At 40.4% G+C, this 27,817-nt stretch overlaps 5 protein-coding genes across 9 annotated transcripts; 1 reads left to right on the forward strand and 4 right to left on the reverse strand.

The window, feature by feature from the left end:
• Positions 1 to 28: 28 nt before the first annotated feature.
• Positions 29 to 3,813, reverse strand: LOC306706899 (proton-coupled zinc antiporter SLC30A2-like; the record flags this gene model as incomplete). The annotated part of the gene is made up of 8 exons (XM_079174136.1): positions 29 to 512; positions 1,321 to 1,455; positions 1,542 to 1,647; positions 1,954 to 2,176; positions 2,289 to 2,442; positions 3,129 to 3,275; positions 3,438 to 3,646; positions 3,758 to 3,813. The coding sequence occupies 8 exons, from the start codon at positions 3,811 to 3,813 to the stop codon at positions 418 to 420; spliced, it is 1,125 nt and encodes a 374-aa protein (XP_079030262.1). The 3' UTR covers positions 29 to 417.
• A 199-nt stretch (positions 3,814 to 4,012) lies between these two features.
• Positions 4,013 to 9,703, reverse strand: dnajc5gb (DnaJ (Hsp40) homolog, subfamily C, member 5 gamma b). Of its 3 annotated transcripts, none has more exons than XM_079174986.1 (6): positions 9,540 to 9,703; positions 8,435 to 8,564; positions 8,114 to 8,327; positions 7,837 to 7,990; positions 6,976 to 7,038; positions 4,013 to 6,210 (listed from the first exon to the last, which is right to left on the reverse strand). In XM_079174986.1, exons 2-6 carry the CDS (start codon positions 8,545 to 8,547, stop codon positions 6,158 to 6,160), a joined length of 597 nt encoding a protein of 198 aa, XP_079031112.1. In that variant the 5' UTR covers positions 8,548 to 8,564; positions 9,540 to 9,703; the 3' UTR covers positions 4,013 to 6,157. The 3 variants fall into 3 exon arrangements, with proteins under 3 accessions (XP_079031112.1, XP_079031111.1, XP_079031113.1); XM_079174985.1 differs by having other exon boundaries at positions 6,976 to 7,041; XM_079174987.1 differs by lacking the exon at positions 6,976 to 7,038.
• A 710-nt stretch (positions 9,704 to 10,413) lies between these two features.
• Positions 10,414 to 14,202, reverse strand: tp53i3 (tumor protein p53 inducible protein 3). Of its 2 annotated transcripts, none has more exons than XM_079175077.1 (7): positions 14,086 to 14,194; positions 13,254 to 13,328; positions 12,920 to 13,093; positions 12,561 to 12,828; positions 11,545 to 11,757; positions 11,006 to 11,202; positions 10,414 to 10,856 (listed from the first exon to the last, which is right to left on the reverse strand). In XM_079175077.1, the coding sequence occupies exons 2-7, from the start codon at positions 13,305 to 13,307 to the stop codon at positions 10,638 to 10,640; spliced, it is 1,125 nt and encodes a 374-aa protein (XP_079031203.1). In that variant the 5' UTR covers positions 13,308 to 13,328; positions 14,086 to 14,194; the 3' UTR covers positions 10,414 to 10,637. The 2 variants fall into 2 exon arrangements, with proteins under 2 accessions (XP_079031203.1, XP_079031204.1); XM_079175078.1 differs by having other exon boundaries at positions 10,640 to 10,801; positions 14,086 to 14,202.
• A 1,340-nt stretch (positions 14,203 to 15,542) lies between these two features.
• On the reverse strand, positions 15,543 to 18,287 carry cenpo (centromere protein O). The gene is made up of 6 exons (XM_079174898.1): positions 18,181 to 18,287; positions 17,848 to 17,999; positions 17,363 to 17,531; positions 16,976 to 17,247; positions 16,644 to 16,803; positions 15,543 to 16,440 (listed from the first exon to the last, which is right to left on the reverse strand). Exons 1-6 carry the CDS (start codon positions 18,200 to 18,202, stop codon positions 16,331 to 16,333), a joined length of 885 nt encoding a protein of 294 aa, XP_079031024.1. The 5' UTR covers positions 18,203 to 18,287; the 3' UTR covers positions 15,543 to 16,330.
• Positions 18,288 to 18,376: 89 nt separating this feature from the next.
• Positions 18,377 to 27,629, forward strand: slc5a6b (solute carrier family 5 member 6). 2 transcript variants are annotated; one of them, XM_079174078.1, is made up of 16 exons: positions 18,377 to 18,593; positions 19,713 to 20,160; positions 20,255 to 20,320; positions 21,171 to 21,222; positions 21,316 to 21,383; positions 21,724 to 21,878; positions 22,501 to 22,641; positions 23,133 to 23,259; positions 23,612 to 23,700; positions 24,562 to 24,674; positions 24,765 to 24,835; positions 24,921 to 25,007; positions 25,194 to 25,348; positions 25,427 to 25,533; positions 25,638 to 25,759; positions 26,983 to 27,629. In XM_079174078.1, the coding sequence occupies exons 2-16, from the start codon at positions 19,813 to 19,815 to the stop codon at positions 27,109 to 27,111; spliced, it is 1,830 nt and encodes a 609-aa protein (XP_079030204.1). In that variant the 5' UTR covers positions 18,377 to 18,593; positions 19,713 to 19,812; the 3' UTR covers positions 27,112 to 27,629. The 2 variants fall into 2 exon arrangements, with proteins under 2 accessions (XP_079030204.1, XP_079030203.1); XM_079174077.1 differs by having other exon boundaries at positions 25,194 to 25,533.
• The last annotated feature ends 188 nt before the right edge of the window (positions 27,630 to 27,817 follow it).

Consider the following 27,817-nt stretch of genomic DNA (forward strand, 5'->3'; position numbering starts at 1 on the left):
GAATATTATCAATACTGAATGTGTCTAGTTGAATGAAAATTAAAAAAAATTTTATACACTGCATTTATACAGGTGCAAAACATTAAAACAATCACTCCATGGTAGGTTTTCTGTGTAATAGTCATAAATATATCAGGGAAGGGTACTGTAGATAAAAATCCAACATTCAGCTACTTCATAAATAAACATTTATTGTGAGTGTAATGACTGCAAAAGTAGACTTTTCAAATGAATAAGCAAAACTCAAACCTTGTAAACAGCATTAAGACAAATGCAAAGTTTTATCAAAGATTCACAGCTCCAAGATTTTGAATATATTCAGAAGTGTAGCTGTGCACCTGGTAATTATCAGCCTCTTATTAAAAATTGTTGCAGAAATCAATGTAAACAGTCATGGTGCTGTCAGCAGTCTCCCTTCTAATGCTCCACTTGGATTGTTACGCTGGAGAAGCCAAACTCGGAGCGCAGAAGCTTTGTCGCCTTCATGAGGACGATCTGTGCATCAGCGTCTTCTCCTGAGGACACAAATACAGGAAACATTTTCTTGAAGTGGTTTACAATCTTCTTAAATATGAATCATATTACATTGACAGCTTGACTCATAGTATAACATTCCAGAAAAACACGATTAGTATGCATTAACAATATAAAAAGCTATAGTAGTCACACTACAGTATGCTATAAAAGTATTTGTGTAGTATGCCACAAAACTATCATGATTAAAATGCCATAGAGTAGGTCATACAAATGATAGTATAATAAAGTCATTGTATACAATAACATTCTATAGTGGATAGAAATGTCTAAAATGTCATAGTATAGTAGTATGTTACAAATTTGTATAAAAAATGTCATAGTATATAATGTGATAAAAAAATGCCACTAATTTAGGCCACGAAAAAGTCGTAGTCGTAAAAGATAATATAGTATAATATGCTATAAAAAGGTCATAGTATAGTTTGTTGAAAAATGTTACAATATAGTCTGTTGAAAATGATAAAAGTCATAGTATAGTATGTCAAAAAAAGTAGGAAAAAAAGTCAATGTAAGCCCAAAGACATTCATTAAAAGTGTAGTATGGCACAAAAAGTCAGAAGAAAGTCATAGTATATTATAACAAAAGAGAAGTCATGAAAAAGTCAAAGGATAGTATGTTGAAAATGTCATAGTATAGTATATAAAATGTTAAAAAATATAATAGTAAAGTGTCTTTCCCCCCATTTCTTCCATGTATATATTAGCAGACAATAGTCTATAAAACGTATTAAACTTCAGGAGCATCTACTTCCATCACCTACACTCAGACTGTATTGGTTTTACCTGTGGCCATGTGGACAGAAAGTAAAGAGTGAGTCATGTTGAGGCTCCACATGTGCAGACTGTGAACCGACACGACTCCTCTCACAGACAGCAGCAGCTCTCTCACAGTGCTGAAGTTAACGTGCCGAGGAGCGCCTGCAGAAAACAAAGACGACACCGGTGAAAATAAAATGTAGTCGATGAAACGACAACGTCACCACAGGCACGGAAGATGCGTTTACCCTCCATCAGGATTCTGAAAATGTCCTTTGTGACAGGAAGTGTTGTTCCAAGAACAACAACCGAGAACAGGAACGTGCAAATCGGATCTGCTACTTTATATTGCGGCTGTGGGGATATGTGGGGAATACACAAATGTTATTAAAACAAATAATAAACTATACAACTGAGCTTGAATGTACAAACTGTCTTGTCTGGGCCTCTGAGTTGTCACACATCTTGCACCCAGTTTCAGTAAATTAGAGGATACTGATATATATTTCTTGCCATTTTGTCTTCTTATAACGTACGTGTTTAAAGGATAATGCTAGTGTTATTGGATACATTTCTTCTTTTCAAGATATGTTATTAAAAAACCCCAAAGTGCCAATATGTTAAGTCTATCTGTCAATACTGTTTTGGGCCGACGCTGACCCAGAAGTGGATGATGGTGGCCGCCAGCAGGACTCCGACACTTTGCACCAGATCTCCCACTACGTGGATGAAGGCCGCCTTCACACTGGCGTTGCCGTGGCCGTGGCCGTGGCCGTGATGGTGGCCGCTCCCCGCGCGCCGCTTGTGCGTCTGCGGCCGGCTGGTGGGAAGTGCGTGACTGTGGCCGTGTGAGGCTCCAGACTGATGGAGGATCAGGACCATCCTAAATCAAACAAAGTCAGAACTATTTGTTAAGAAGAAGCGTCTGATCACCGCTGGCCAATGACGGTGGATGACGTGATGGAATGACACGACGGTGAGCCCCTCGTACTCACAGGACGTTGACCCCCACAGCACAACCTGAAGTTATGAGCATGATCTGACTGTCGATGTCGTAGTCTCCGTCAGAGACCCTCTGAATGGCCGATATGACGAGCACCGCTGTCACAGCCCAGATAGACATCACTGACAGCAACATGCCCAGAATCTCTATTTAACACAGAACATGTGTAAATGATATCAGGTTGTAGCACAAACACTGACCTCTGACAGTAAATTACACATTCAAAGAAAACCAGGGTGAAATAATCACATAGAAATACATATATTCATAATAAGTGTAAACAATTTAACAACTCAAACACTATAGATATATGTTTTAGGAAGCAGTTTATAAGATGGCAGACAGCAAAAAACATTCATATCAAACTGAAGGAGAGTATAAAAATATACAGTACTTGAGGATAGATTCAAAATGTTGACAATACATCAACAATTAAGTTTTTTTTTTAAGTTATTAGTATTTTTTAATAGTTCATCTCCCAATCTATATATTTACTGTAAAATAAAAATGTCAGCACTGAGGTTTAAATGCTGTTTCAATTCCTTCTCCACACCCCTGCTGGATATACTGACTGCTACATGTTTTTATGCCTTAAAATATAAAAATGCCGTATCTAAAAATACTTGAATCAGGTTATAAAATACCCTGTAACTGTGGAGTGTAAAGTCCCAGAAACAATTCAGTCGACATGATGTCAGTTTCCCTACCACTTGATGTACGAATATAAGATTCACATCTTTCTAAGAAAGAAAGCAGCTCAGGCAAGTCACCAAACTGTCAAAAACTATTCCTTTAAACGAATGATTCCAACAAAGTGGGTTTGGATCTCAACCTGCTCGATGCCACCCAAAGGTCATGGTGTGTGTTTGAGGCCGGGAGGAGATCCACAGAGAGAAGATGCTGATCACGATGCTGCCAAAGTCAGTCAGAAGATGTGCTGCATCCGTCATGATGGCCAGACTGTGAGCGGCGTATCCACCTGCAGAAAAGACAGAGATACGTATGTGAGTGTGTGTGTGTGAGTGTGTGTGAGTACTGAGAGGTGAGGATTGTGTACCAGGTTAGGAAACCCTAAGATTTTCCATTTGGCAGATTAAAATCAGATATGACGATGCGTATTCTTTTTTTCCTTCCATCTTACCAACCACCTCTCCGGTCATGAAGACGAGGCTGACGGCGCAGGCCACGTAAAGCTTCCTTCTGGCCAAACGTCTCTCGTCCCTCTCAGCCGCCGACATGGAGCCCGCCTCCTGGCACAGCCGGTCGGGCTGCCACAGGCCGTCCACGCTGGAGGCATCCTCACTAGACTCTGATGCAGAGTCTGAATATGTGTCCTCTGGAGAACTCGTCCTGAGAGAAGACAGCACTGTATAAAACATACACTTATAATAGATTCAAGTGATTAAATAAATGAAATCTGTGCCGACGCTGAGCTCATATGAGAATGTAAAAAGAACATACAATCTAAGAGGCTCCAAATGAGTCTCAATCAGATGTTTCTCTGTTGAGATCTCCATATCCTCAGGTGACTACACTTCAGGGTCTCCCCTTTTAGTTTTAATGTTAAAGTGAAGCTGGACAACTCGCCAGCTGCTGTAACACGCGTTATCTCTCAGAGGTGGAGCACAACAGGAGCCAATGGCAGGTGACTGAGCTCAGAGGTGCTGGTCACCAACGGCAAACTGTACAAACTACGAGACAACAGTCTGACACTTCCAGTATCACCAAAGTTTATTTTGATCAGACATTACTTTTACAGAAACAAACATTTCGGAAACATGGAAAAGTTGGAAGATTGGAAAAAAATACCTGGGAATGTTGAGATGATAAAACTAAATATATAATTTCTTTTTTTTTTTAAGTTTGATCAAAATAATTCAAACCTGAAGAAAAAAAAAAATAACTCATACTAAAATATATTCTGGCACTTTTGTGAAGTTTTCTCAAGTATACAAAACTGACTTTACATACATTTCTGGGTTTGCTTAAAATGTATATGAGCACATAGTCTAGTCGGACTGACTGTGAAAGTCACCTGAGAAAAACAAATCAAATTCTAAAAATAATGCACATAAACAATTTAGATTTGTACCAAATGTACAAACCGTACATTCCTACACGAGCAGAAATACAAAATATAATACAAACATGATAAAAGACAATTCAAGGCGTTCTCTTAATATACACTCAATTAGCCCTAAAACCTAGAATGGGTATATCAAAAATACACCTCTGAAATTACACAAACACACGATTCCTGCATTGAGCGTCATTTCACGGCACATACAGGCAATAAATCATCTCACGCACCACAGAGACCATCATTAAAAGTCGGCCTCGACTCCTCTGAAAACATTCATCCGCACGTAATATTTGGCAATGAATCAAATCAGCAAGTGGTTGGTTGGTTCCAGCTTCAAGTGCGGGAAAAGTGTTTTTCAGAAAAGTTTTATAAGAGCTTTCTCAGTACCGTAAGAAGTATTCACCCCGTGTGTTTGTTTCTTTGTACAGCGAACTGACCACCAGTACGACTATTATCTCCTAAAGATTTAGTTCAATATTTTGGGAGATACGCTTATTTTATACCACTCTCGTGTCTGTGCGTTGTGTACGTATGGAGCTGGAGCCAGGAGGCGATTAGCTTAGCTTAGCATAAAGACAGGAAACAGGAAGGAACAGCTAGCCCGACTCTGTGTAACGGTAACAAAGTCTGCCTATGAAAACCTCTGAACAAACAAACACACAAGTGACTGTGGTTTTGTGGAACTAATTCTTCACAAATAATAACGTATCCATCCGCCCAGGACTTCTTTGTCGGGCGTCTCAAACTAGATGAAAGAAAGTTTGCATTGGAGGTAGATTTTCGAACCAGGCTAGTTTCCCCCCCTGCTTCCAGTCTTTATGCTAAGCTAGGCTAATTACGCCCCGTGATGTCACGTTCATGTCATATCTGGGTTATTTGTAACTACCGCATTCTGACTTGTCAATGGTGCTCAAGTCAAACAAAGTCATAATTACTAAATTAAAAACTTCCAATTAGTGTTTAACAACATGAAAGTGCACAACTGATATGGACACTTATATTACAAAAGTATTTTGTTTAAACCCAAATTTAGGAATATGGTGCTATATTCTCAATTAATAGATATTTGAAGGACTCACACAGGGAACTCTGCAATCATACAACTGTCTTGAGTCCAATGATGTGAAGAGTCGCGAGCCGTTTCTCCCAAAATGTTGAATCGTTCCCGTAATGCCTGTCAGCATCACTCCTACAAATATCAATGCTCATGGAGCTATTTACAGGCTGCACAACAGACAAACGCACAACAGTGAACACAAGTGGAAGTCCAAACAAGTTTGGTTTCATCTCAATATACTTTCATCATCTCAATAAGCCCTTTGCCTCTACATTATGTATCTATGTACAGTGTGACTGAACACCGCGTAAGTCTCCGAGTGGTTGGCCTCTTAAAAACTGGGAACCAGCGTTTTATGTGGCTTTAAAAGAAATATTAAAACCCTTCTGACACAAGAGCCAAAATATTCTCAGACCGTCGTGGCAGCGATAGGATTTTAAACACGAACTTAAGATATTAAAGTGCACATTAAAAAAACCAATTATTCCAGAGCTTTGATCTGCGTGGCTTTGTCACTGCAGTCCACATACAACCCACTATTTAAACAATAAAAAGGAAAAATAAATACGAGATTGGATCAAATACAATTGGCACATGTAAAAATAAAATGACACAATCAAATCGCTTTTTTTTTCTCTGCATGTCAGCCACATTCAAACCCATAATTATACTCCTCATGTTTGGCTGATGACGACGTGGTTTCATCAGGACTCCACTCAGCTCACGAGGCGTCGCTGGTCGCATGAGGCTGAATCACGATCGGTGCATTCTCCCCTGGAGGTGTGAAGAAAAGGGAATTCTTTAAAGTGTCTCTACTTTCATTAATTTCCCCCCAAAAAACAGCTAAACAGAGCAGAGTGTATTACATATACATACACATATATATATATATATATATATATATATAACGGTGAAAAGAACCGAAGTTTGTAAAAATATTCTCAGATATCGTACATTAGTTTATAGATTATACAGCGTAGAGGAGAAGGAGAGTGGAGCAAATGTTAAAAAACTAAAATAAACAGCAGAATTGTTTTTCGGAGCTTCCATAAAGTCACTCGAGATCAGTGGTTCAAAGAAAAGACCGTTTGATTAGTTTAATGCTTGAATATTTATAATTATAATTACTCAGAGGCTCATAAACAACTGCCAAGTAGGGATGATAATAGAAATATACATTTCCCTTATCAGATAAATGATTGTGTGGCTACTCTGAAATGATCTTAACTCGCAGATTGAGATCCACTGCTCTTGATATTTAGCATTTTAATCCACAGTTTTCCTCCACTGCACTCAACATCGATAACATCATCAGCAGTGAGAAGTGTAAGCAAGCAAAGATATTAATAAGCAACAAGCGAAAGAAGAATAACAGCATCCTGCAGCACTTGCAGGGAGCAATGTTAGTGTGTTATGATAAACACACGGTCCACGCCCTCGATGGAGCCGAAACTCCCCCGAGAGGAAACTCAAACGCCGACTCATGTTCTGCCAGATTAGTGAAGCGGCACGGAGCAGCTGACGACAGGTGAACTTTACCTGAAGAGGTGCCGGCGCTCTCTGAAGGCTCAGAGCTCGGCTGAATAACTATTACATGGTCTCCTGCTGTGGAACAAAATGTGACACTGAGCAAACTCACCAACAGCTGAACGCAGGTTCTCTCTTATATTCAGTTAAAAAAAAGACCTTCATTGTTCTCTGTGAAGTTTGCCGTCAGTATAAATTTGAGAACAGACTTCGGTGCTAGTTGGTAGTACTAATACCTCTCGTCATTCACAGCGCCAGACTGTTTACATAAGCAACTGTTATTTTAAGACTGCTAATCTCCATTAGGCGTGTGTATGTTCACTATAAAGGCTCAAGCAAACACCCACCCAGAGAAATAAGAAAGTAAGTTTTTCCGGCAGCAATCTTACGATTTAAAACACTTTCTGCAACTTCCGCCTCATGCTTCCGCAAGTCTGTGCGAGTCCGAAGTGTTTTAAAATAGTACGATGTTGGAGGAAATGCATGTGTTTGGGAAGAAGTGAGCATCCACTTAGATAAACTGGAAAGGTTGTGTAACAGTTTGTAAACAGATGATATCGTTTTGAGCTTTTTAAGCCTGGCCTCCATCTATTTAATCGTAGATCTATTTCGTTTTCAGATTCTCTAATCATCGTAGAGTCTTGCGAGAAAAACGACGTGATTGACAAATTAACAAAAAAGTTGAAGTATTCCTTTAAAGGATCAGTTTGCTGGCATTCAGAGTAAACACTATACATGGAATATGTTTAATGTATGATCAGGTCACTGTGATGTTGCGTTCAGATTATTACTGTATCGTGTACCAGCAATGGCAAACCCAGTTTCTTATGTAAGCAGCTGGAAGATATCCATCAGAAGAGCAAAGTCCCTCACCTGCATCCTGCTCTCTGATCTCTGCCTCGAGGTCCTCGGGGTCCATGTAGGCGAAGTTGCCCTCTTCTTCTGAGGATTTGCACTTCCCACAGCAGAAACAGCAGCAGCAGAAACAGCAGCAGCAGGTGAAAAGACTGCAGCACACCACCAGGGCCTGAACACCAAAGAAAAGGGAATGAATACTAAACACACAATTACAAAAAGGAATACATGTTCATTCAGACAGTCGCTCAATTTTCACGCGTTAACACACTTTTCAAACCACGTTGCCTCTCACCTTGAACCAGCACTTGGACATGAGGAAGTAGTATTTGACACTTTCCTCCCCAAACTGCTCGGCCACGTAGAGTCCCATGGATCCATACTCGTCGTAGATCTTCCGTTTGTTCTCGTCACTGAGGATGGAGTTGGCGTTGTTGATCTCCTTGAATTTGTCGGCAGCTTCTGGGTTGTCTGGGTTCTTATCGGGGTGATGCCTCAACGCCAGTTTCCTGGAAACGAGTGAGTGAGGGTCAGAATATGCAGCCGCCTTTGGAGCTAATCCACAACTCAATAATATCATTTTATAAACTAAACTATTCAGTTATTGAACACGCACCTGTATGCCTTCTTTATCTCTTCTGAAGATGATCCTTTCTCCAGTCCCAGGATTTTGTACAGGCTGTCTCCTGCTGTTGACATTTTGCGCTGAAGTCTGTTTGGGTCCTCCATGTTTCAGGATTTGGCAGCTGAGAAATAAACACAAACACAATAGAAAGAGTTAAAATAGCGTATCATACATAATATTTATACATCAATATAGTAAGTATAAAACAGGTATTTCACCAAATGTAAAACTCATACCGGTACGAAACTGCATGGCTTACGGGAATGCAACAAAATACAGTTAATCTGGAGAGCATAATGCACAGACTTCATTACGGCAACATGTGTCAGCAAATCAACTTCTATATCTGCTCGTAAAGTCTTTAAATATACGAGGAAGTGGTTCAATTGCTTATAATGCTGGTGAGGAAACGAGGCCACCGTGGTTATGTGGACCTTCCTTCTACTTCCATGTAGAGATCTCTGATCTCTGAGGAGACTCTGGAAGGAAAGCACCCTGTATCGATGCAAAGACTCTTCTTCTTCTGCAGAAATGGAAGAAACTGTTGGAGTTATATGGACTTAAGTGGATAATAACTTTGGGGGAAATGACTGAATTGGGGACACTGGGCATGGATCAGATCCATGTTTACAACAACTATCAAACTATCATTTATTTTCACCATAGTGTGTCTCTTAATATGTGGAAGGTGTGCCTCATTTCTTCTTCTTTATCTTTTATGGGCCAGTCCTCTAACATTATGGTATGTATGTTTGCTTCTTGAGAAAGAAAATTAATTTTTGGTAAATAAAATAAATAAAGGAAAGCCTGCAATTCACTGTACTCACAGGTGGAAAAAAAACACAAATACTTCCATAGTATGAACAATCAACTAAAGTACCTTTAATGGCTCAAAACGTAAATAAACTACAACAAACGTGAAGCAAAGCGATCATGCTGGGAGACTTAATGATTAATGATATAACTATAGTTAACGTTAGTTACGTAAGGACTTAGTTACAGGACTTTACTTGTTAAACACTGCGGGGTAAAGTCACCACAAACTGCTAACTGACTTAGCTAACTTTAGCACGAGGAGGAAGTGTTTAAATCTCACCTCCAGGACGAATGAATGTCGTTGTTTTTGGTCGAATCATAGAGTCCGAAGTGTGTCCGTTTATTGTCCTGAAGTTTGATCCACGAAGTGAAGCTGGTACTCACGTCTCCTCAGAAAATCCCATTAGGAGAACTTTAGCAGCGAAGCAGGAAGCTCGAGACAGGAAGAAGTCTTATTGGTCCTATGACGTCTGTTTGATGCGCGCGCGGCTGCGTTCCAAATACGCAGGATGTAAATGTATTAATACATCATTTGTAAAAAGTGGTAGATCTATTATCACAATATATAAGTATATGATATTATTAACAGATTTTTGTGTGTGTGCTACTGAATGTATTACATAGGTGTAATTACTTTGCTACCAATGTTTACTCAAGTACTGTACTTTGCATTTTATGCTACTTTATACTTAATTTTGGAAACCATTATTGTACTTTTCACTCCACTATATTAATTTGACAACATTAGTAAAATAAATCATGATATAGAAAAATATCATGGTATAGCTACCCGCTTTAAAATTTAAAGATTCAAAGCTCAAAAGGTTCCTCTACTGGGGATTATTAAAGTAAACACTATTTTATAAAGATGGGAAATTATGACTTATGGGAAATTTGGAAGCGTTAAAATCTGTATGGAATTAAAATCTGTATAGAATATGTAAATTTTACGCATTCATTTTTATCACATGTTGTTTCTTGACATAGTACAACTGCAAATGCTTCAGCGGGCCTTCATTAAATAAGAAGATTTTAATATATTTGACAGAACTCTGCTTTTACCTCAGGTCTCTTTTAATGTTTTTTCTGTAATATTTTGTAAAATATGTTATATTATTATTTTGTATAATATATGTGAAGAGGCGAGTCAGTGTCAGTCTCTTTAATCTCCAGTATGAACACAATACTAATAAACATTTAGCAGTGGTTAGTCGTGACACTACAGAAGAACTATTGATGACTATTGGTGGATAAGGCATATATAAAATCATGATCAACATTTGTGTTAGACAAATTGTTTGCAACCAACACTGTGCTGTGCTGTAACATTTATGGACATAAATCAAATATTATACTTCAGAGCATGTTACATTTCTGTTCAAATTACTGCCGCTGTTAATCGCTGCGTTTCCTGATTCGGTGGAATCACATTAATGATAATCTTCCCCGTGTTCTTGTTGGCCTCCATGTGCCTGTGAGCTTCTGCGATGTCCTCCAGGTTGAATGTGCTGTCAATCACCGGCCTCAGGAAGGCGGGCTGGTCTGAGAAACACGGTAACACTCTGAGTGAGAAAGCCTTCACCAGGTCTGCTTTGTACTGTGAATAGAAAATACAAAGTGAGAATCAGACTCAGTTACACACATGCAAACACTGGAGGTGTGTCAGCACTTTTGACATGAGTCAGCATGTTCACAAGCAGAGAAGAAGAAGCACAGCTGGTGTGTCGTTTCTGCTTGAATTCTCACCTGAAGGCTGCGAGAGCGCAGGAGGCTGCAGAGCAAGTGGCCTCGCTTGGAGAGCAGTTTTCCCAGCAGGTCTCCCTCGACTGCCCGGCCTCCCATGGTGCCGTACAGCACCCACCGGCCGTCGGTGGCTAAAGAGCTCACATTTTGCTCCCAGTTACAGCCGCCGATGCAGTCCAGGATGACGTTTGCTCCCTTGCCTGTGAAATGATAGCAATTAGTGAACTGAATTGTGCAGGATTCAGATATTTAATCTGCAGTTCTGGCTTTGAGTTTAACCTTTGACCCACTTTTTTGGTCTTCTTTATTCTAATATTCTAATCAGTATGATGAACTCTGGCACTGTAGCGCTGCACCAAATATGTATTCATTCATAGTCCCCAACAAATGCATGATTTCTTCCTGTTTGAATAATGTTTATTTGCAACTTTTCTGAAAATAAAAATCCAGTTCAGTCCCCAGAGAGTAGGGAAGTGAGAATGAGATTAACTAACACCTTGTTCTAAATTGGACTGGACCATCTATACAGTGACACAATTCACCTCCTGTAAAGTCACGGACTCCCTGCGCGAAGCTCTCCTCTTTGTAGTTGAACCCCGCTGCAGCTCCCAGGCTCTCAGCCACCTTTAGTTTTTCGGGGCTTCCTGCAGTAACGACGGGCACGGCACCAAACAGACGAACCAGCTGAACAGCAGCTGTTCCCACGCCGCTGGCTCCAGCGTGAGCCAGAACTACTTCACCCTCCTTCACCTGAGCTGTGGCAGAGAAGACAGACGGCAACAACACACAAGAACAGAATGTATTATTTACCTCCTTGTTAATTATCGAGAGAGGGAACAGGTATGGTAAGGTTGTATCACATTAAGTTTAAACTAACAGAAAATAATACTTCACTATCTTCACATTTATTTGTTTGGATAAACATGTAATTTCAGGTATTTTTTGTGTTAGTTTTAACTTGCTGAGAGCAGCACATGATGAGTCTCGTTTCTTTCAGGAATGTCAACTTACAACTTAAATTATTTGAATTATTATGATGCAGTTTTAAACCCCATGAATGTATGTAAGGGGATTTATTAAGAAGATATAACAACATTACTAATATTTATTAATTTTAAGAGCAATTATCAAAACAAAAATAAAAAGTGCTCCATAGATGAAATAATTAAAAAGAAAAACACAAACAGAGACATTTAGACTAAAAAGAATACAAAAACTGAGATGGCATAATCTCCACTCGACTGTAAACTGTAAAACTATTATCCTCCATGTTGGAAGAACTGGTTTCAGGTATGCAACTTGGAATGAACTGCTAACTGCTCACAAACAGAGCTTGCATTTTAAAGAGATTTTAAAGCTTTATTATCTGGTGGTTTTTTTATGATTCTTGTAACATTTTATTCCATTTTATTGTTGTGTTGTTTCTGTTTTGATGATCGTGTTCTTGTGAATGTTTCTTGTTCTCAGGTGTCTCTTGGAAAAGAGATCGTAATCTTGACGAGACAGTCTTGATAAAATAAAAAAACAAAATAGCAAACATGGTTGTGTGTATGTGTACCTATGAAAACCAGCAGCTGGAAAGCAGTGAGCCAGGCCTCCGGGATCGCAGCAGCCTGCCAGAGAGTGAGATTGGGGGGGATGGGCATAAGAAGCTCCTCAGGCACGGAAACATATTCTGCATATCCTCCTCCAGAGAGCAGCGCCATGACCCGGTCATCTGGCTTCCAGCCTCCTTTCACCCCCGGACCCAGAGTATCCACAGTACCAGCGACCTCCAGGCCTATGATGTCACTCTCACCCGGGGGAGGCGGGTACAATCCTCGCCTCTGTGGAAAACAAAAACATTATTGCTGGAAAATAGATACGTTTAGGAGGGAGATTGTAATGCACTTGTGCTTTGTAACGTTTGTATTGTACCTGCAGTAGGTCCGCCCTGTTGAGGGCAGTTGCATGAACTTTAATTAGGACTTCTCCACCTTTAGGCTGAGGTCTAGAGACAGTTCGCAGCAGCAAATTCTCTGGTCCTCCCGGTACGTCAACACACACTGAACGCATCATCTTGGCAAAGCTAGAGCAACTCTTGTGCCAGGCCTGTAAAAGGAAAACAGAAAATACATAGAAAATGTTTAAATGCTACAATGTAGAGATGAAACAAATGCTTGCCCTTCTTGCGTAATGCTGGCTGCCAAATGAACGCAACCTATATCCACTTTATACAAGCTACTTTATTTCTGCTGTTTCGAACACTCACTGTCTGGTAGTTATTTCCACGTAAAACTCTTCCAGTGTGCAGGATGTGATGCATTTGTGGTCCGAGTAGTGGCAACTGTGATGTAATTGAAGAAATAAAAAAAGACATACATCAGCAACCCCATTTAAACAGACCGAGAGCACCAGATCTTACAGAAATTACAGTCTACCTTCATTTATAATGGCCCATAATGCATCAGTGTTTATGTGCTATTTTAATATCCCATGTCATGACTAATATAATGTTTATTCTGTGATTAATTTCAACTGTAAATACATTTCTGTAAAGCAGAGTTTTAAAGAAATATTAGAATGGATGCTATTAACATGACATCATAACATTAAGCATGATTATATATTAAGAAAACGTGCAGATGAATTATGGGCCATTTGGCTTTCCATACAGGTGCAGAGCAAAAACATGTAAACTAGCCCAGGAAGCATAACTGTGCACGTAGGGAACATTGGCGAGAATAAGAACAAAACTATTTAGGAGAAGCTGGAAAACGGAAGAAGAGGGAAGAGGAAGCAGTTTTAAAAGTACTGTAGTTCAGTAGTGATATGACGGAGGGTCAGTGAACGATTCCACTATTACATCATACAGTCATGGCCCGTTACGCAACGCGCCTGCGCTGTAAAATCAAAACTCTCAGCTGTCTTCTTCTTAATCTTAGATTAACGTGTCTACAGATGTACAACAGTGTGATTAGGTTGTATTACAGGTACGATAAGGAGCATATGCAGTAGTTTGTAGTTTAGGATAGTTGCCAATTTGACATGAAACCGATCTGCTACCTTTGAATTATGTTAAAGGATCAAAAACAGCAACTTACCTGACAACGATGTCAACAGTCCATCAACTTTGAGATGACTGGGTGAGTTTGGGGAAGTTTAGTTGTGCCATCATGCAGACTGGGCTTCAGTTTGGCGCGGGAGGGATCAAACCAGCAGAGGGGCAGGCTGTTCTGTCACATGACAGAGCATATTAAAGGGACACTGCACAGGGAAAGCGGGATTTCATATTGCTTTGTGCCACTAATATCCTTAAATGTGAGTGTTAAATACAAGTAAAATGAAGGGATTCATCCTCCATAAGAATAGGGCTGCAAGAACCAATAATTAACATTTCAGACTTCCAGTTATTTTCTCCTTTGGTTCTATTCAATGTCAGCAAATAGTACAACAAATATTATCATTAACAATAATAATAAATTCTATTTATATTGCACTTCAAAACAAATGTTACAAAGTGCTTCACAAGACAAATAAAAGCAATATAAAAGAAGCAAACCAATACAATAACTATTAAAGTAGAGCAGCGCATAAAAAGATCCACAGCAAATATAACAGTGAAATAAAGTGATAAAACAAAATATGTCCAAACATAAATGTATGCAAACACAAAAACATATATGCATACACAGACACATGCAAGTAACACATGTGCACATACAGACACATACTGTATATGGCATCCTACAAATTAATGTTTTATAAAAAGTGGATACAGGTGTTGATGATTGAATTACTACAGAAAGCGTAGAACATTTGAGGGCCCTGAAGGCAAAATGCCCTTTGAAACTTCCCAACTTAAACAAGTTTAAATGTCTTGTTTTGTTCAACCAGCAGTCCTAACCTAATGAGATTAACTTTACCGTCACAGAAGACAAAGAACACCAAGAAATATTCATATTTGAGAAGCTGGAACTAGTATTTACATAAAAACAGTTAAAATCAGTTCAGAGAATAATCATGTAATGAGATCAAATGAACTGAAAATGACAAATAAATTAATTTAAAATAAGAAAATATTTGAAATATGCAGATGTTGTGTATATCTTAACATGTGATATTAGTATTGCTAAAATCCTAAAAATGTCTTATGATTAAAAATATTTCAGCACTATAAAGTATAACTTAGACCCCAAACAATGAAAGATCATTTGAGAGTCGTAGCATTATTCAATAAAGTACTACAGCTGCATACAATTAGAGAAAGCATGTTCTTGAAATACTTTGAACAAAGTGAATCATTGTTATTGACCTGCAAGAAGACCCGTGACTGCACTCGTTCGGCATCTTGAAATTTAATCTCTTTAAGGACAGTACACAATGACCAACAATCCCCATTCACTTTCCTTCAACTATAATAGGCTATTAAATTACATACAATGAGACGGCCATAGCAGCAGACGCACCCGTATAACACGGCGCTCTGAGGATAGAAATCAGGTAAGAAAACGACAAACTCAGCTTTAATTTAAACAGAAAAAATGACTGAGTGGGCTCAAAAACACGTTTCTCCTTCTAGCCGTCTTGTAATGGATCAGTGCTTCAGAAGACCTAATGTGCTGCAGAGACATCTAAAAGTGCTGAACCAAAAGGAGGAAAGGGATCTCCAGCATAAACTGGACATGTTGGACCGACAGTACAGGTACACTCGCAAAATGCTTCAGCAGAGAAGAGACTCCCTGACGAACGAACAGAGACGAGTGGCGATGGTGATGTTGGTTCAGCCCAAAGCGACGGTCGACATCGCTATGAGAGAAATTAGAGAACACACATTTCAAACATCTGATGGCAGAAGATCGTACTCCAGCAAATCCCAGAATCACAACAGAGAACGTGAACTTGTGGAGCCGAGTCGGTCGATATCGGCACCGCCGCCGCCGTCGGTCAAACCCGCCGGCTCAGTGAGACGCAGACGCAACATCCAGAGCAGCGTGTCTCTCATGCAGATGAAAAACATCGCATCTATTGACTCAATATCGGAAAAGGAGCTGGCCAGGCAACAGCAGAAAGCCCGAGAGGAAATGGAGCGGCTGAGGCAGTGTCAGTGGGAGACGTTACACAAGAGGGTGGCAGTGTTTATTGAACAGCTCAGGGACAAAAGCAACATGGAAATACATGTGAAACCTCCATAGAGGAACCTCCACAGTTTGGAGTCTACTGACCTCGACATTTGCAACATCACGAAAGAAAAAAAGAGTTGAACTATCTGTGTTTTATTTAAATAATGAGAATGTAAATATTTTGTTCATTAAAATGTAGAAAAGCTTCATTATATTTCCTAATAAACTACACAATATTCCCCATCTTCCTCATGGTTATCAAAGCTTTGTGCACAGGAGTCTCCATGAGAAGGCTGCGGTGTTTCTTCCACTGTGGAGAATCAGGAAGCTCCTTGTCTGCAAAAAAAAAAACTGGAGATATTAGTTGCAGTCCTTTATTTCAACAGCGAAATCCTGCTTTTTTTCATTAAAACATGTGTAGCTCGAGAGGCCATGGGGCGTTGTTTGGCCCTCTACATGTACTACGGGTTGTATTGGTGCAGATCCACAGCGATCAGTTTGAGTTGGGAAACTTCTGCAGCATATAAAATAAATCCTACCGTCACATTTGAAGTGGACTCGTGTGGGAAGACACCTGGTGCGGTCAGTGTAGTCAAGTGAGCAGAGAACAAGCGTCTTCTCTTTCGGCACCGTGAACATCAGCACCAGTAATGAACACAACACGTTACTCTCCATCACTTCCACAGACTTATGGAGCTCCTGTAACACAAGCAGGAGGACAGGGTCAGCGTGTAGCTACTTTTCCTATGAGAGATTATCAAAGCCTTGAATGTTAAGTAAAGAAAGGCTTTTAGAGGCTGCTTTTTATTTATATATATATATATATATATATATATATATATATATATAAAAAAGAAAAGAAGTCTGGCACCTTAACAAGCTTCAACTGCTGCTTGCGACCAGCAAAGGCGTTGAGATGTTGGCTGAGGGGGTCCAGAAGAGTCCTGATGTCGGTCTGCATGCTGCTCTGCTCAGCCAGGTTGTTTAAAGGAATGAACGGGGGAACGTCGTGACGGCTGATCCTCACAGTCGGCTTCACGTCGATCTCCAGGTTGTAGGTTTCTAAGTAGACGCCCTCATAGGCTGTAGCCAGAGACACACACATCCCTTTACCTTGACGGGTCTTTGTGACGTTGTACCCACCTGAGCGACATCAAGAGATTGGATTAGGACATCGTGATGAATCTGAGACATATAAGAGACATGTATAATAACATCTCACTGTCAAATATTGAATAAATGGGTGAGTGACGAGTACCGATGACGTGATGAGCATGCAGGAGGTCTTTCAGTTGTGTATGTCTGGCCATCAGCCGCAGTAGCTTTGAGTTCTCAGAGTCTTCATCCATTCCCTCCTCTTCTTCTTCTTCTTCTTCTTCTTCATGTGTACACTGTTTGTCCATAGAGGCCCTCAGTTTCTTGAGACTCTGTAGCAGGACGGTGTAACAAAGCACCAACAAATCAGCCAACAAGAAAGCACAAGAAGAGCAGCGTTAATGAAGTTAGTGATGGAAGGGGCAACTTTTTTAAGTATTCCGATACTAAAACCACACAGTGAAAATACTCCACTCAGTCAAAGTCCTGCATTCAAAACCATACTTGAGTAGAAGTATTTACACACTATCAGTATCACTGGTGAGGATAACGTTAGAGCTGTTATAGACTGCATTGTTTTGGCTAGGTGTAACGTCATGTATACTGTTAGTGTAACAGCTGTAAACTCTTCCGTCAACATGGAGTCACCTTATGAGTCTCTATCTCGGCTCTCAGCTGGTCTCTCTGGGTCAGCAGCGCCTCAACTTTAGCCTTCAGCTCCTTCACGCGACTCGGCTGCTGAGGTTGAGTTTTACGGCTTCTTGCCTGAACTTCCAGCAGACTGAGATGACTCAAAACACCTGCGGGAGGAACACATACGCCTGTTGGATTAACTCTCAAAACGACAGATGTGAACGTTGTTGATATTAGCCTCATAGACTGTCGGGACTGTTAGCATTAAGCTAGTGGAGCATCACAACAAACTACTAGCTAACGTTCATTTACCAGATAGCTAGATAACGTTAGCTGTGTCCGGGTTACCTTTCGTAGAAGCTCCCTCCATGTTCCGCGAGTATTTATTTTGTGTCAAACAAAGTACGTTTAGCTGCTTTAGATGAAAACATCGACTCCAAATCGCGGATTTTCTTTTTTGAGTTTGGCGGCGGTCGCGTCATCATCCGTAGCCCTGCCCCTAGTTTCAACCCCGGAAGATAATTCAAAACAACCCTGTGATGACATGTGGCGTGGACTGAGAGAGATTAGCCAGCCGTTATTTTTGATTTACCGCTTTATGAACACCTGCAGAAGAGATTAAAACAAGATGAGATTTAAACGCAGAGCAAACAAGATAGACGGTTTTAACTAAAGTGGCGCTCTTGACGGTGTCAGTAAAAACAGCATGGTGCCGTTGACAGTTAGCCTCACCCGGATTACAACGGTGTTGGTGTGTAAAGGTGAGACTTCCTCATGTTATTTCGTTGGTCCAGTCGGCTGTTGTCAGGGATTTGAGGGTCACTGATTTTTATTTTCCTGCGTAGCACCATTAGTTAACTGATATGGCTAAAGTTACAGTAACAGTGTTTTCAAGTCAAGTAAAAGTCACTTTAGTCAATAGTCCAGCATTATTTTATTCAGGCAGTTCTTAACCGTTACTGTAGTGACCTTATTGTACTATGTGCTGCCTCCTATGGTTGGGTTTGAGTTGAACTGACAACTCAACATCAATTCATCATGAAGTAGTTTGACAGAAAACTATTCAGCAACTACTTGGATTTATCATTATCGTTTAACCTGCTGTTTATTTTCTCGCATTTAAAAATCAAGACCTCCTTGAGTCAGATGAGACGTCTTTAAATAGCTTGTTTTGTGCAACTAACCGTCCAAAACCCACATTTATATTTCTTTTATTATCTAATAATAAGACAAAGAAAGCAGCAAATATTTGGTGTTTTTATTTGAGAAATAACTGATAATAATATGATGTGACTATCACAAATAGTTTGCTCATTCAGTTTTGTATGTCTATTGATTATTCCGCTACTTGTTTCTAGTTATTTGTGTCCTAAAGAAAACATGCTGCACCTGGTTTTTGCGTTTGACCTTTAAAACCCTCAGAGGTCTGTTGCTGCTGTTCGTGTCTGTGGTGCAGTATTCACAAAGGCAGCAGATGGCAGAGTAGCAGTGCACCTCCTCTCTGAACATTCCCAAACCAGCAGGCAGTATTTGTGGAGCAGCACAAGCATGCAGGGGAAAGTTGACACACAGGTTGTGTGCCCTCGGCTTGTGTGTAGACCAGGAGCTTGTCTCATGTAACAATGTTGTTCTGCTACAAACAGTCCACTTTAGGTGACTGCAGTGATTTTCCATTCTGTCTAGCTCTGTGTGAAGGAACAGAAATCTGTAAACAGCTCAGTGGAATCCAGGACTCGAGGAGAGTATGTAGGTTTGCCCGTCAAGCAAAGTGATTTGTTTTAAAGATTATTGGATGCAGAAAGCTTCAACATGCCAGCAAAGATTACTCTCACTCTCACACAAATACATTTTATCAGTGTTTTTGATTTCCTTTCTTCAAGGCCCCTGCGCTCTCCTGACTGATGGGTGTGGACAGAGACTTTTGTCATCCGTCTGAAGGACAACCAAACCGTCTGCAGCCGAGACTCAAAGACAATCAACATGGACCCGTCCGACCAGAAGCACTTCACAGTCGTAGACTACGTGATCTTTGCGGCCTTGCTCGCTGCCTCTGTGGGCATCGGGCTGTACCATGCTCTTTCAGGCGGGCGTCAGCGCACCACACAGGAGTTCTTGATGGCGGACAGAAGCATGAGCTGTCTTCCCATTTCGCTCTCGCTCATTGCCTCATTCCAGTCTGCTGTGGCGATTATCGGCGTACCGGCAGAGGTCTACACTCACGGTACTCAGTACTGGTTCATCGGCTGTGCCTACGTTCTTGGCCTCCTCATTCCTGCCCACGTTTTCATTCCTGTGTTGTACAAACTGAGGCTCTCCAGTGTTTACCAGGTATGACAGAGCCGTTTTGTTGGATTCAAATGAGTGCATATTAATGGTGTGTATCCTTCATGACGTACACTTCTTATGTTGTTTTGTTTCACAGTATCTTGAATTGCGCTTCTGCAAAGCAGTGCGTATCTGTGGAACTTTGGCCTTCATCTTTCAGACGGTGGGTGCAACACTTCTCATAATAAAGTGGGGATGCACCAACGCCACTCTTTCCTCTCCGTTTAACATTACCAATAGTACAGATATACCGATCTGATAGTATCTCACTGCATTTTTCATTTTCATGTGAGGTAACATGTGGCCACAGTGCTAAAAGCTTAAGTTGGCAGCCAGCCGACGTTGACAATGAAACTGTATTTATTGTGCATCAGTCACGTCCAACCAATACCCACTCAGCGTAAAGGAATAGTTTGACATTTTGTCAAAAATATTTGCTTTCTTTACAAGAGTTTAATGAGGAAAATGAAACTCTCACGTTTGTTCTTATATGAAGCTGAAGCCTGCAGCCGGTTAGCGTCACTTAGCATAAAGACTGGAAACGGGCAAACAGCTAGTCTGGCTCTTGTCCAAAGGTAAGAAAATCTACTTACCTACATCTCTAAAGTTCCCTAATTAACACTTTTGTATATTGTTTTGTTTAATCTTTGCAAAAGCCAAAGTGTAAAAAATGACAAGTTGTGGTTTTACTGTGAACATGTGCCAGACTATTTCTTAGACAGGAGCGGTTCCCTTTAAACGAAGCCAGGCTAGCTGTTTCCCGATATTATGCTAAGCTAACTGGCTGCTGGCTTAATTTTTTGCGTACAGACATGAGAGTGTCAATATTCTCATCAAACTGCTGGCACGAAGGTGTATAAGCGTTTTTAGGTTGTTATTGATAAGATTGGTGCATCCCCATCAGAAAGCCTGAAAAATACAAGAGACACGTTTGTTTATCGCCTTGAACATCTTTATTTTTATTCACCTTTATGACGCGGATAGTCTCTGATTTTTCCTTTACTCTGCTACAGGTTATCTATATGGGAGTTTGTGTGTACACTCCTGCCTTTGCACTAAATGCAGGTTAGACAAGTTCATTTATTTTTTCTCTGACTCAGTAAATTTAAATAGATAAGATCTGTGGTTCATATATGTGTTGCGGGGTTTTTTTTTCAGTTACTGGATTTGAATTATGGGCGGCAGTGCTGGCTACTGGACTAGTGTGCACATTGTACACGACAATGGTGAGTTATCAAAGGTCATTGTTATACAGCTTAACTTGACATTTTGACATTTGAATGTTTCCAACTCTTCCTTTTGTGTTTTTGGTATCTTAAGAGGCCCAGTGTGGGGTGTCATGTCTCTTTTGACAGCTTCCCCCCAAAAAAAGAAAAAGCTTGCACAAAATTCTTTAGAATTGCAATTTGCTGTCAAAAATTGTTCGAAAAAAGGCCCATTAATTACTTGTATTCTACATTTTAGAGATATCATGCATTCATATAAAAGATTACGGAGACAATATCTAGCATTTGAATGAGGAATACATCAGATTAATTTCCCATGTGTCTTGTCTGCTCCTGACAGGGTGGTTTGAAGGCTGTCATCTGGACGGACGTCTTTCAGACTGTTGTGATGTTTGCAGGGCAGCTGGCTGTCATTGTGGTGGGCGTGCATCAGACTGGAGGAGTGTCTGAAGTCTGGAGGAAAGTCCAGGAGGGAAACCGCATCTCTGCTCTCGAGTGAGTCCACCCTGTGGTTTGCAGTATATGGGGTCAGATCAGTCTCAATAATTGGAAATGCACTCAGAAAGACTCACAAATGCAAACAGAAAGATTCACAAATGCGCACAGAACAATTCACAAATATATTCGATTTACAATTGCACGCAGAACGATTCACAAATACATTTCAATGTATGTATTTCTGTGTGGATTTGTATGTATTTGTTTGTGGATCGCACTGCATTTATTTGTGGATTGCACAAACCAAAAGTGCAACAAAAATAATTGCACCTCTTTACTGCATAAATAATCTGGCCTTCTCTGTTCTTTAGATGGTGATGTAGCAAATTACAGTCTAATTTTCAGTATTTATTTTTTAAATCATGTAAATTAACTGTAAATACTGAAATCTGAAAGATGGGATCACTGAATGCGTTTTGTGTCAAAGCAGTTTAATCCACACTGACTGCTTTTGTTCTCACTGTAGGAACATTTTTTAAAACCTGAACTGAAGCCTTAAGAAATGTGTGTAACAATGAACAGTAAAAAATAAACAGTTCGATCAATTGAGTTATGCTGGAATGATCTAAAGTATTAAAGTATTGTCTTCATACTGGGGTTTTTTTCCTCATGTGTTTAGCCTAAACCCAGATCCTACAGAGAGACACACCTTCTGGACTCTGGGGGTTGGCGGGGTCTTCCTCATGCTGTCCCTGTACGGAGTCAACCAGGCTCAGGTCCAAAGATATCTCAGCGCCCGCACAGAGAAAGAGGCTGTCAGGTTCGCTATAGCTTTTTCTTTTTTTTTTTACTTTGAGTGAAAATGCATTAAAGTGTGAGAAAAAAAAAAAGAATCTCTTTGAACACAAATCATCGTTAGGTCTCATGGGGTTGGCACTTACAGCTCAGTGCGTTGAACAACAGTACACATTATTAGTGTAAAGCATAGTATCTGATTTCGGACGCAGCCTGACGTTCCCGTCGGCGTGAGCTGCACTTTGTGTGTATACGTTGTATAACGTTGTATTTTAGCATACCAACACGTCCAACCAAGATGGTGAACATGTTAAACGTTTTATAAGCTAAACGTCAGCATTGTCATCGTGAGCGTAATAGCGTGCTTATGTTAGCATTGAGCGCAAAGCACCTCTGAGTCTAATTACAGCCTCATAGAGCCGCTATCTGTAATTTTAAGTGTGTTTAGTGAACAAAAGCAGACCTCAGAAACATCAAAGTTTCACTTGTACTACGTTTGTACCTTCCTGTCTGCAGGTCTTGCTACATGGCGTTTCCCTCCCTGCAGTTGTCTCTGGCTCTAGGCTGTGTGATGGGACTGGTCATGTTTGCACGTTACTGTGGAGAGGATCTCTCTCACAAGCTGCCCACTTCAAGGGATGCGGTGAGTTCCAGCGCGTTGTTTCCGCTTTTTAGTGTCGTTATCGACCAAATCATCTGCTTCGCATTTTGTGACTTTTCTTTTCTAGCTTTTTCTGCTTCATGGATCTGAAGAGATTATATGAGAAAGATGAAGTTCATGCAGAGTTCTGTAAAAACCCTCCAGGGCACATATATTTAACAGCAACATTAGCACAAGTATTTGCATACTGTATTGTAAGTCTTTCTAACACGTTAGGGTTGATTATGTAACTGATGTCATTGAGAACCTACCTTGTCAGATTTGAATTTCGTTAATGGTGACTAACAATGTTATGCAAACCAGGTTTCAAATATATTTTGTGGCTTTTCCACAGATGGTGCTATACTTTGTGATGGATATGCTGCAAGGTCTGCCTGGTCTACCTGGACTGTTTGTTGCCTGTTTGTTCAGTGCAGCTCTCAGGTACGGGACTTTCCACAGCGTCGGTCGATATTTTTTTTTTTTTTTTTTTTGACGCTTCTGAGTGAAATCAGCTGTCACACTTCTTGCGTGTTGTTATGGTCGTACAAGCAACATGTGAGCATCAAAGTCCGGTTATATCCCTTTCACCATAACCGGGGGAAGAGGCTGTGAGAAGTCCAATAACACATGCAAACTATTCAGGTGTCCCAGATGAAGTCATACGGGTCGGTGACACGGTTTGAATCGAGTTAATGTGTCTTGTTGCGCTTCATACATTTTATTTCAGCATCTTCAGTTACACCAAAAACCTCACCGATTTGACCAGTTATTGTTCTGTAATGAGCAATCACATTTGAGAACTTGATTGTTCTAATAAAATGCAATCATTAAGTCTATTTGTGTGTTCACCCATCTAAAACTGATGCAGGTCAATGCAACAGCTTCACAGACTTCATCCTCAAAAATGCTCATACAGTTAAATCGACGCCTCTCTGAAACGGTTTAAATAAAAACTGAACATCATAACTTTCATGAAGGGATGTATTGTTGCATTTTATGAATTATTTCAGCCATATAATAAACTGGCAACTGAGTGTGTAATCCACTCTAAATCTAATGCAGTTATTCACATCAAATGTTTCAGCGCTGGTTATCCTGAAAAATAAACTAAATTTGAATCTTATGAAAAGCTTTTATATAATTCTGTCTGTTCGCCTCCTGGATGTCTGTCACTATGGGTGTAAAAAAACCTTTTTAATGCAATTGCATTTATTAAGAGGGTGAATAATTAACATTACGTTTCTTGATGTATTCTAAAGATGGCAGTAATGGTATGTACGGTACATGTTTTCTCCTGTGCAGCACCATCTCTTCTGCTTTTAACTCTCTGGCCACTGTTACAATGGAAGACCTCGTCAAACCACATGTCCCCGCCATGACCGAGGCAAGAGCGACCCTGCTGTCCAAAGTCTTAGGTTAGCTCTTCGAAGTTCATCAGCGCACGACTCAGAGCTGCGTAATAACGTTTGTTCTAAACATTTTCAACTTGTGTCTCCGCTCTTAAGCGATGTGCTACGGGCTGCTGTGTCTGGCCATGGCCTATCTCACTCACCTGATGGACGATTCTGTTCTACAGGCAAGCTCACAAGTTGTGTGATCAAATAACAGCAATAACGATTCTCGCTGAATGTGCACTGACTGTGATTGTGATTGAACTCCAGGTGGCTTTGAAAATCTTCGGGATGGTTGGCGGTCCTGTTCTGGGTCTGTTTTGTCTCGGGATGTTCTTCCCGTGGGCCAACTCCACTGTAAGTTACAATACACAGTGTAACTGCTCTGCTTATTGTGGTGAAAATGATCGAGAATTAAAGTTGTGTGCAAAAGCTGCTTACCCTCCTAGCAGGATGTTGTGATTGAGACGGTTATTTTGACGATGTAAACTTGGTTAAGTTACTTACTGTATCTTGTGTTAAGTGTTTTGCTGTTGTTACCAGGGAGCGTTGGCAGGTCTGGGAGCCGGTCTGGCTATGTCTTTCTGGGTCGGCATCGGGAGCCTGGTCGCCCGTAGCTCCGGCACGAGGCCGCTGCCGCCCGGCTGCAACATGACGTCTGCCATTCACACTGCTGCACTCGGCAATTTCACTCTGAGGTACACAGACAGCACGGTGTTTTTTGTTGTTTTTACTGTGGTCGTTTCACAAGTTAATCATCTCTCTCTGTCCTTCAGCCAACCGTCTGGACTGAACAGATTTTATTCGATGTCCTACATGTGGTACAGCGCTTTCAGCTGCTTCACAGTCATTCTAACCGGCCTGGTCATCAGCTTCCTCACAGGTGAGCCAATTCTTACTGTACACGCATGCTCTCGATATTTGACAGTAAATTTGAGTTTAGATTGAGTTTAATATTTTAAAATGTATGTATGTTTTTCAATTTAGGCCCTATGAAAGAAGAAGATGTGACACCAGGCACAATCTATCCCTTGTTTGGGAAACTGCTGTGTTTTCTACCTGAACGCCTCAAAAAGAAGCTCTGCTGCTTGACTCCTCTGGGACAGACGGTCAGTAAAATGATGAATACCCGTCAGATGAAATTAAACTAAATACTGACTGCATGTTAGTGGTAATGTTGAGTTATGTTCCTCATCATTAAGAAGTTAGCATCGTCCACTATTGCAACAAAACAGCATAAAGAGAAATCCACTTTGGTCCTTACAAAAATAAATGAATGTTTCTCAGACCATGTTTTTCTAATAACTCTGGTGATCCTCTGACATTTCGTCTTGCACCATCATGAGGTTGACATTTATGGTTTTGAGGGAAATGTCTTTTTAACGTTTGGATGATTTGCTGTAACATTTCCAGCAGATACTCAAAGGATGATTTGTAATAAATTTAGTGATCCATTAATTACAATCTTATGCAGCACACCATAGTGACATTTGACCGCTGCATTTAACGGCAGCATTTTAGAGCAGTGAGCTGCTGTAAACCTCCCTGAGAGCAACTAGGGGTTCAGTGGCCCAAACCAACGTCCCCCTCCCTAATTCTTAAACCCTGAACCCTCAGGGACTTGACTTTCGTCAGTAAATGCTTGAGGGTGCCATAGCTTGAAATGATGACGTACGATGACGGGACAGTGCACATATCACGATACCTTGGCGACGCCAAAACATGTTGTTTACAATTGTGTTTTTTATTTGACGTTTTTTATTTGACGTTTTAAATTTGACGTCTGACTTGAACGTCTTCCAGGCTGTTTCTTTACGAGACGAGATGTAATTTTTAAAGAATCTATTGACTTGTTTTAGTTAAAACCGCTTCAATAAGCACAATTAAAAGAAATGGTTGATGAATAAACCAGGTGTGGAATATAACCTTAGCTTTCATTACTCTGATTTTATTGGGTTTTTTTATGTAGCATCTTAAATCCTCAATGTTACTGTGTAAATTTAATATGCCAGGCTGAACACGTGCTGTCCTCTTTACCCCTCCGCGCTTCCTCTGGTAACTCCGTGTTTAACGTCCTAACGCTATAAATTGTGGATAATTTCAGTCGGGCATAAAGGGCTCAAAATGTCTGCCAGAGCCCTCAAGCAGTATAGGATTTGACAGTGGGACAGCCCTAAACCCTCACGGACTTTGCGGGTCCAAATTGGGATCGGGAAAGTGTCTTATTCAAAGACACTTCAACATAGATCCTTGTCATGAGTAGTTAAGGTCAGCTGATTAATCTGCTCTGCTTTATTTACTGTTTTAGTGATCTTTTTAATTATTCTTTTAGCTGCCTCCACAACACAAAGAAGGCAATGGACTGGCCTTACCACAAGAGGACGGAACGTCACATGAAGAGACGGAGAAATTTCTTCCCGAGGTTCAAACAGCTCTTGTGGAGCACGAAACAACTGTGTGATATCACAGTTTAACGTTCGGCTGGAAAACGGTTCAAAAGTCTTCACACAAAGGTGCATGTATTTTTATTTCTTATTTTTGTTGCCTTTGCTTTGTGATGAAAGACAAAATGTGAATTTGCACTCAAATGCTGCAACAAAGTCAAAGCTAAACATCGTCCAGTCAACACAAGAGAAGACCGTGCGGCTGAGCCTGTCATAACTCTACAGATACAGTTTATATGTATTTTACAGTACACAGTATTTGTCAACATCAGATCATTGGTTCACTATCGGTCTGTTCCTTGTGTGTGTAAAAAAAAAGACCGTTTTATGAGAATGATTTGAAGTCTTGTGAACTTTAGAGCAAAAAAATAACCAAAATGTTTTATACCGGTATTGATTCTATACTTGACAAATGTTTAACACTACTGCAGCTGTATATGAATGATCCTGTGTGAGAAGATGGAGCCTCAATTATTAACAATGTATGATTGAACTTTTGTCTGTATTGCAGCTGAAATACTGAAAATGATTAAAGATTTTGTAGTTATCCCTTTGCATTGTTTTGCCCTTTTTATTTAGAATTTCTGCAAGTTTCAGTCCTAAATATTCAGCCATGACATTGGAATTTTTTAAGATACCACTCAACTACGCTTTCTGTGCACAACAAACTCTGGTGTCTGACAACACCGGCACTCCTCTCTCCAACTCACTCACATTTCCTAC

This window comes from Pholis gunnellus (genome assembly GCF_910591455.1).
Source record: "Pholis gunnellus genome assembly, chromosome: 15".
Taxonomy (NCBI): Eukaryota; Metazoa; Chordata; class Actinopteri; order Perciformes; family Pholidae; genus Pholis; species Pholis gunnellus.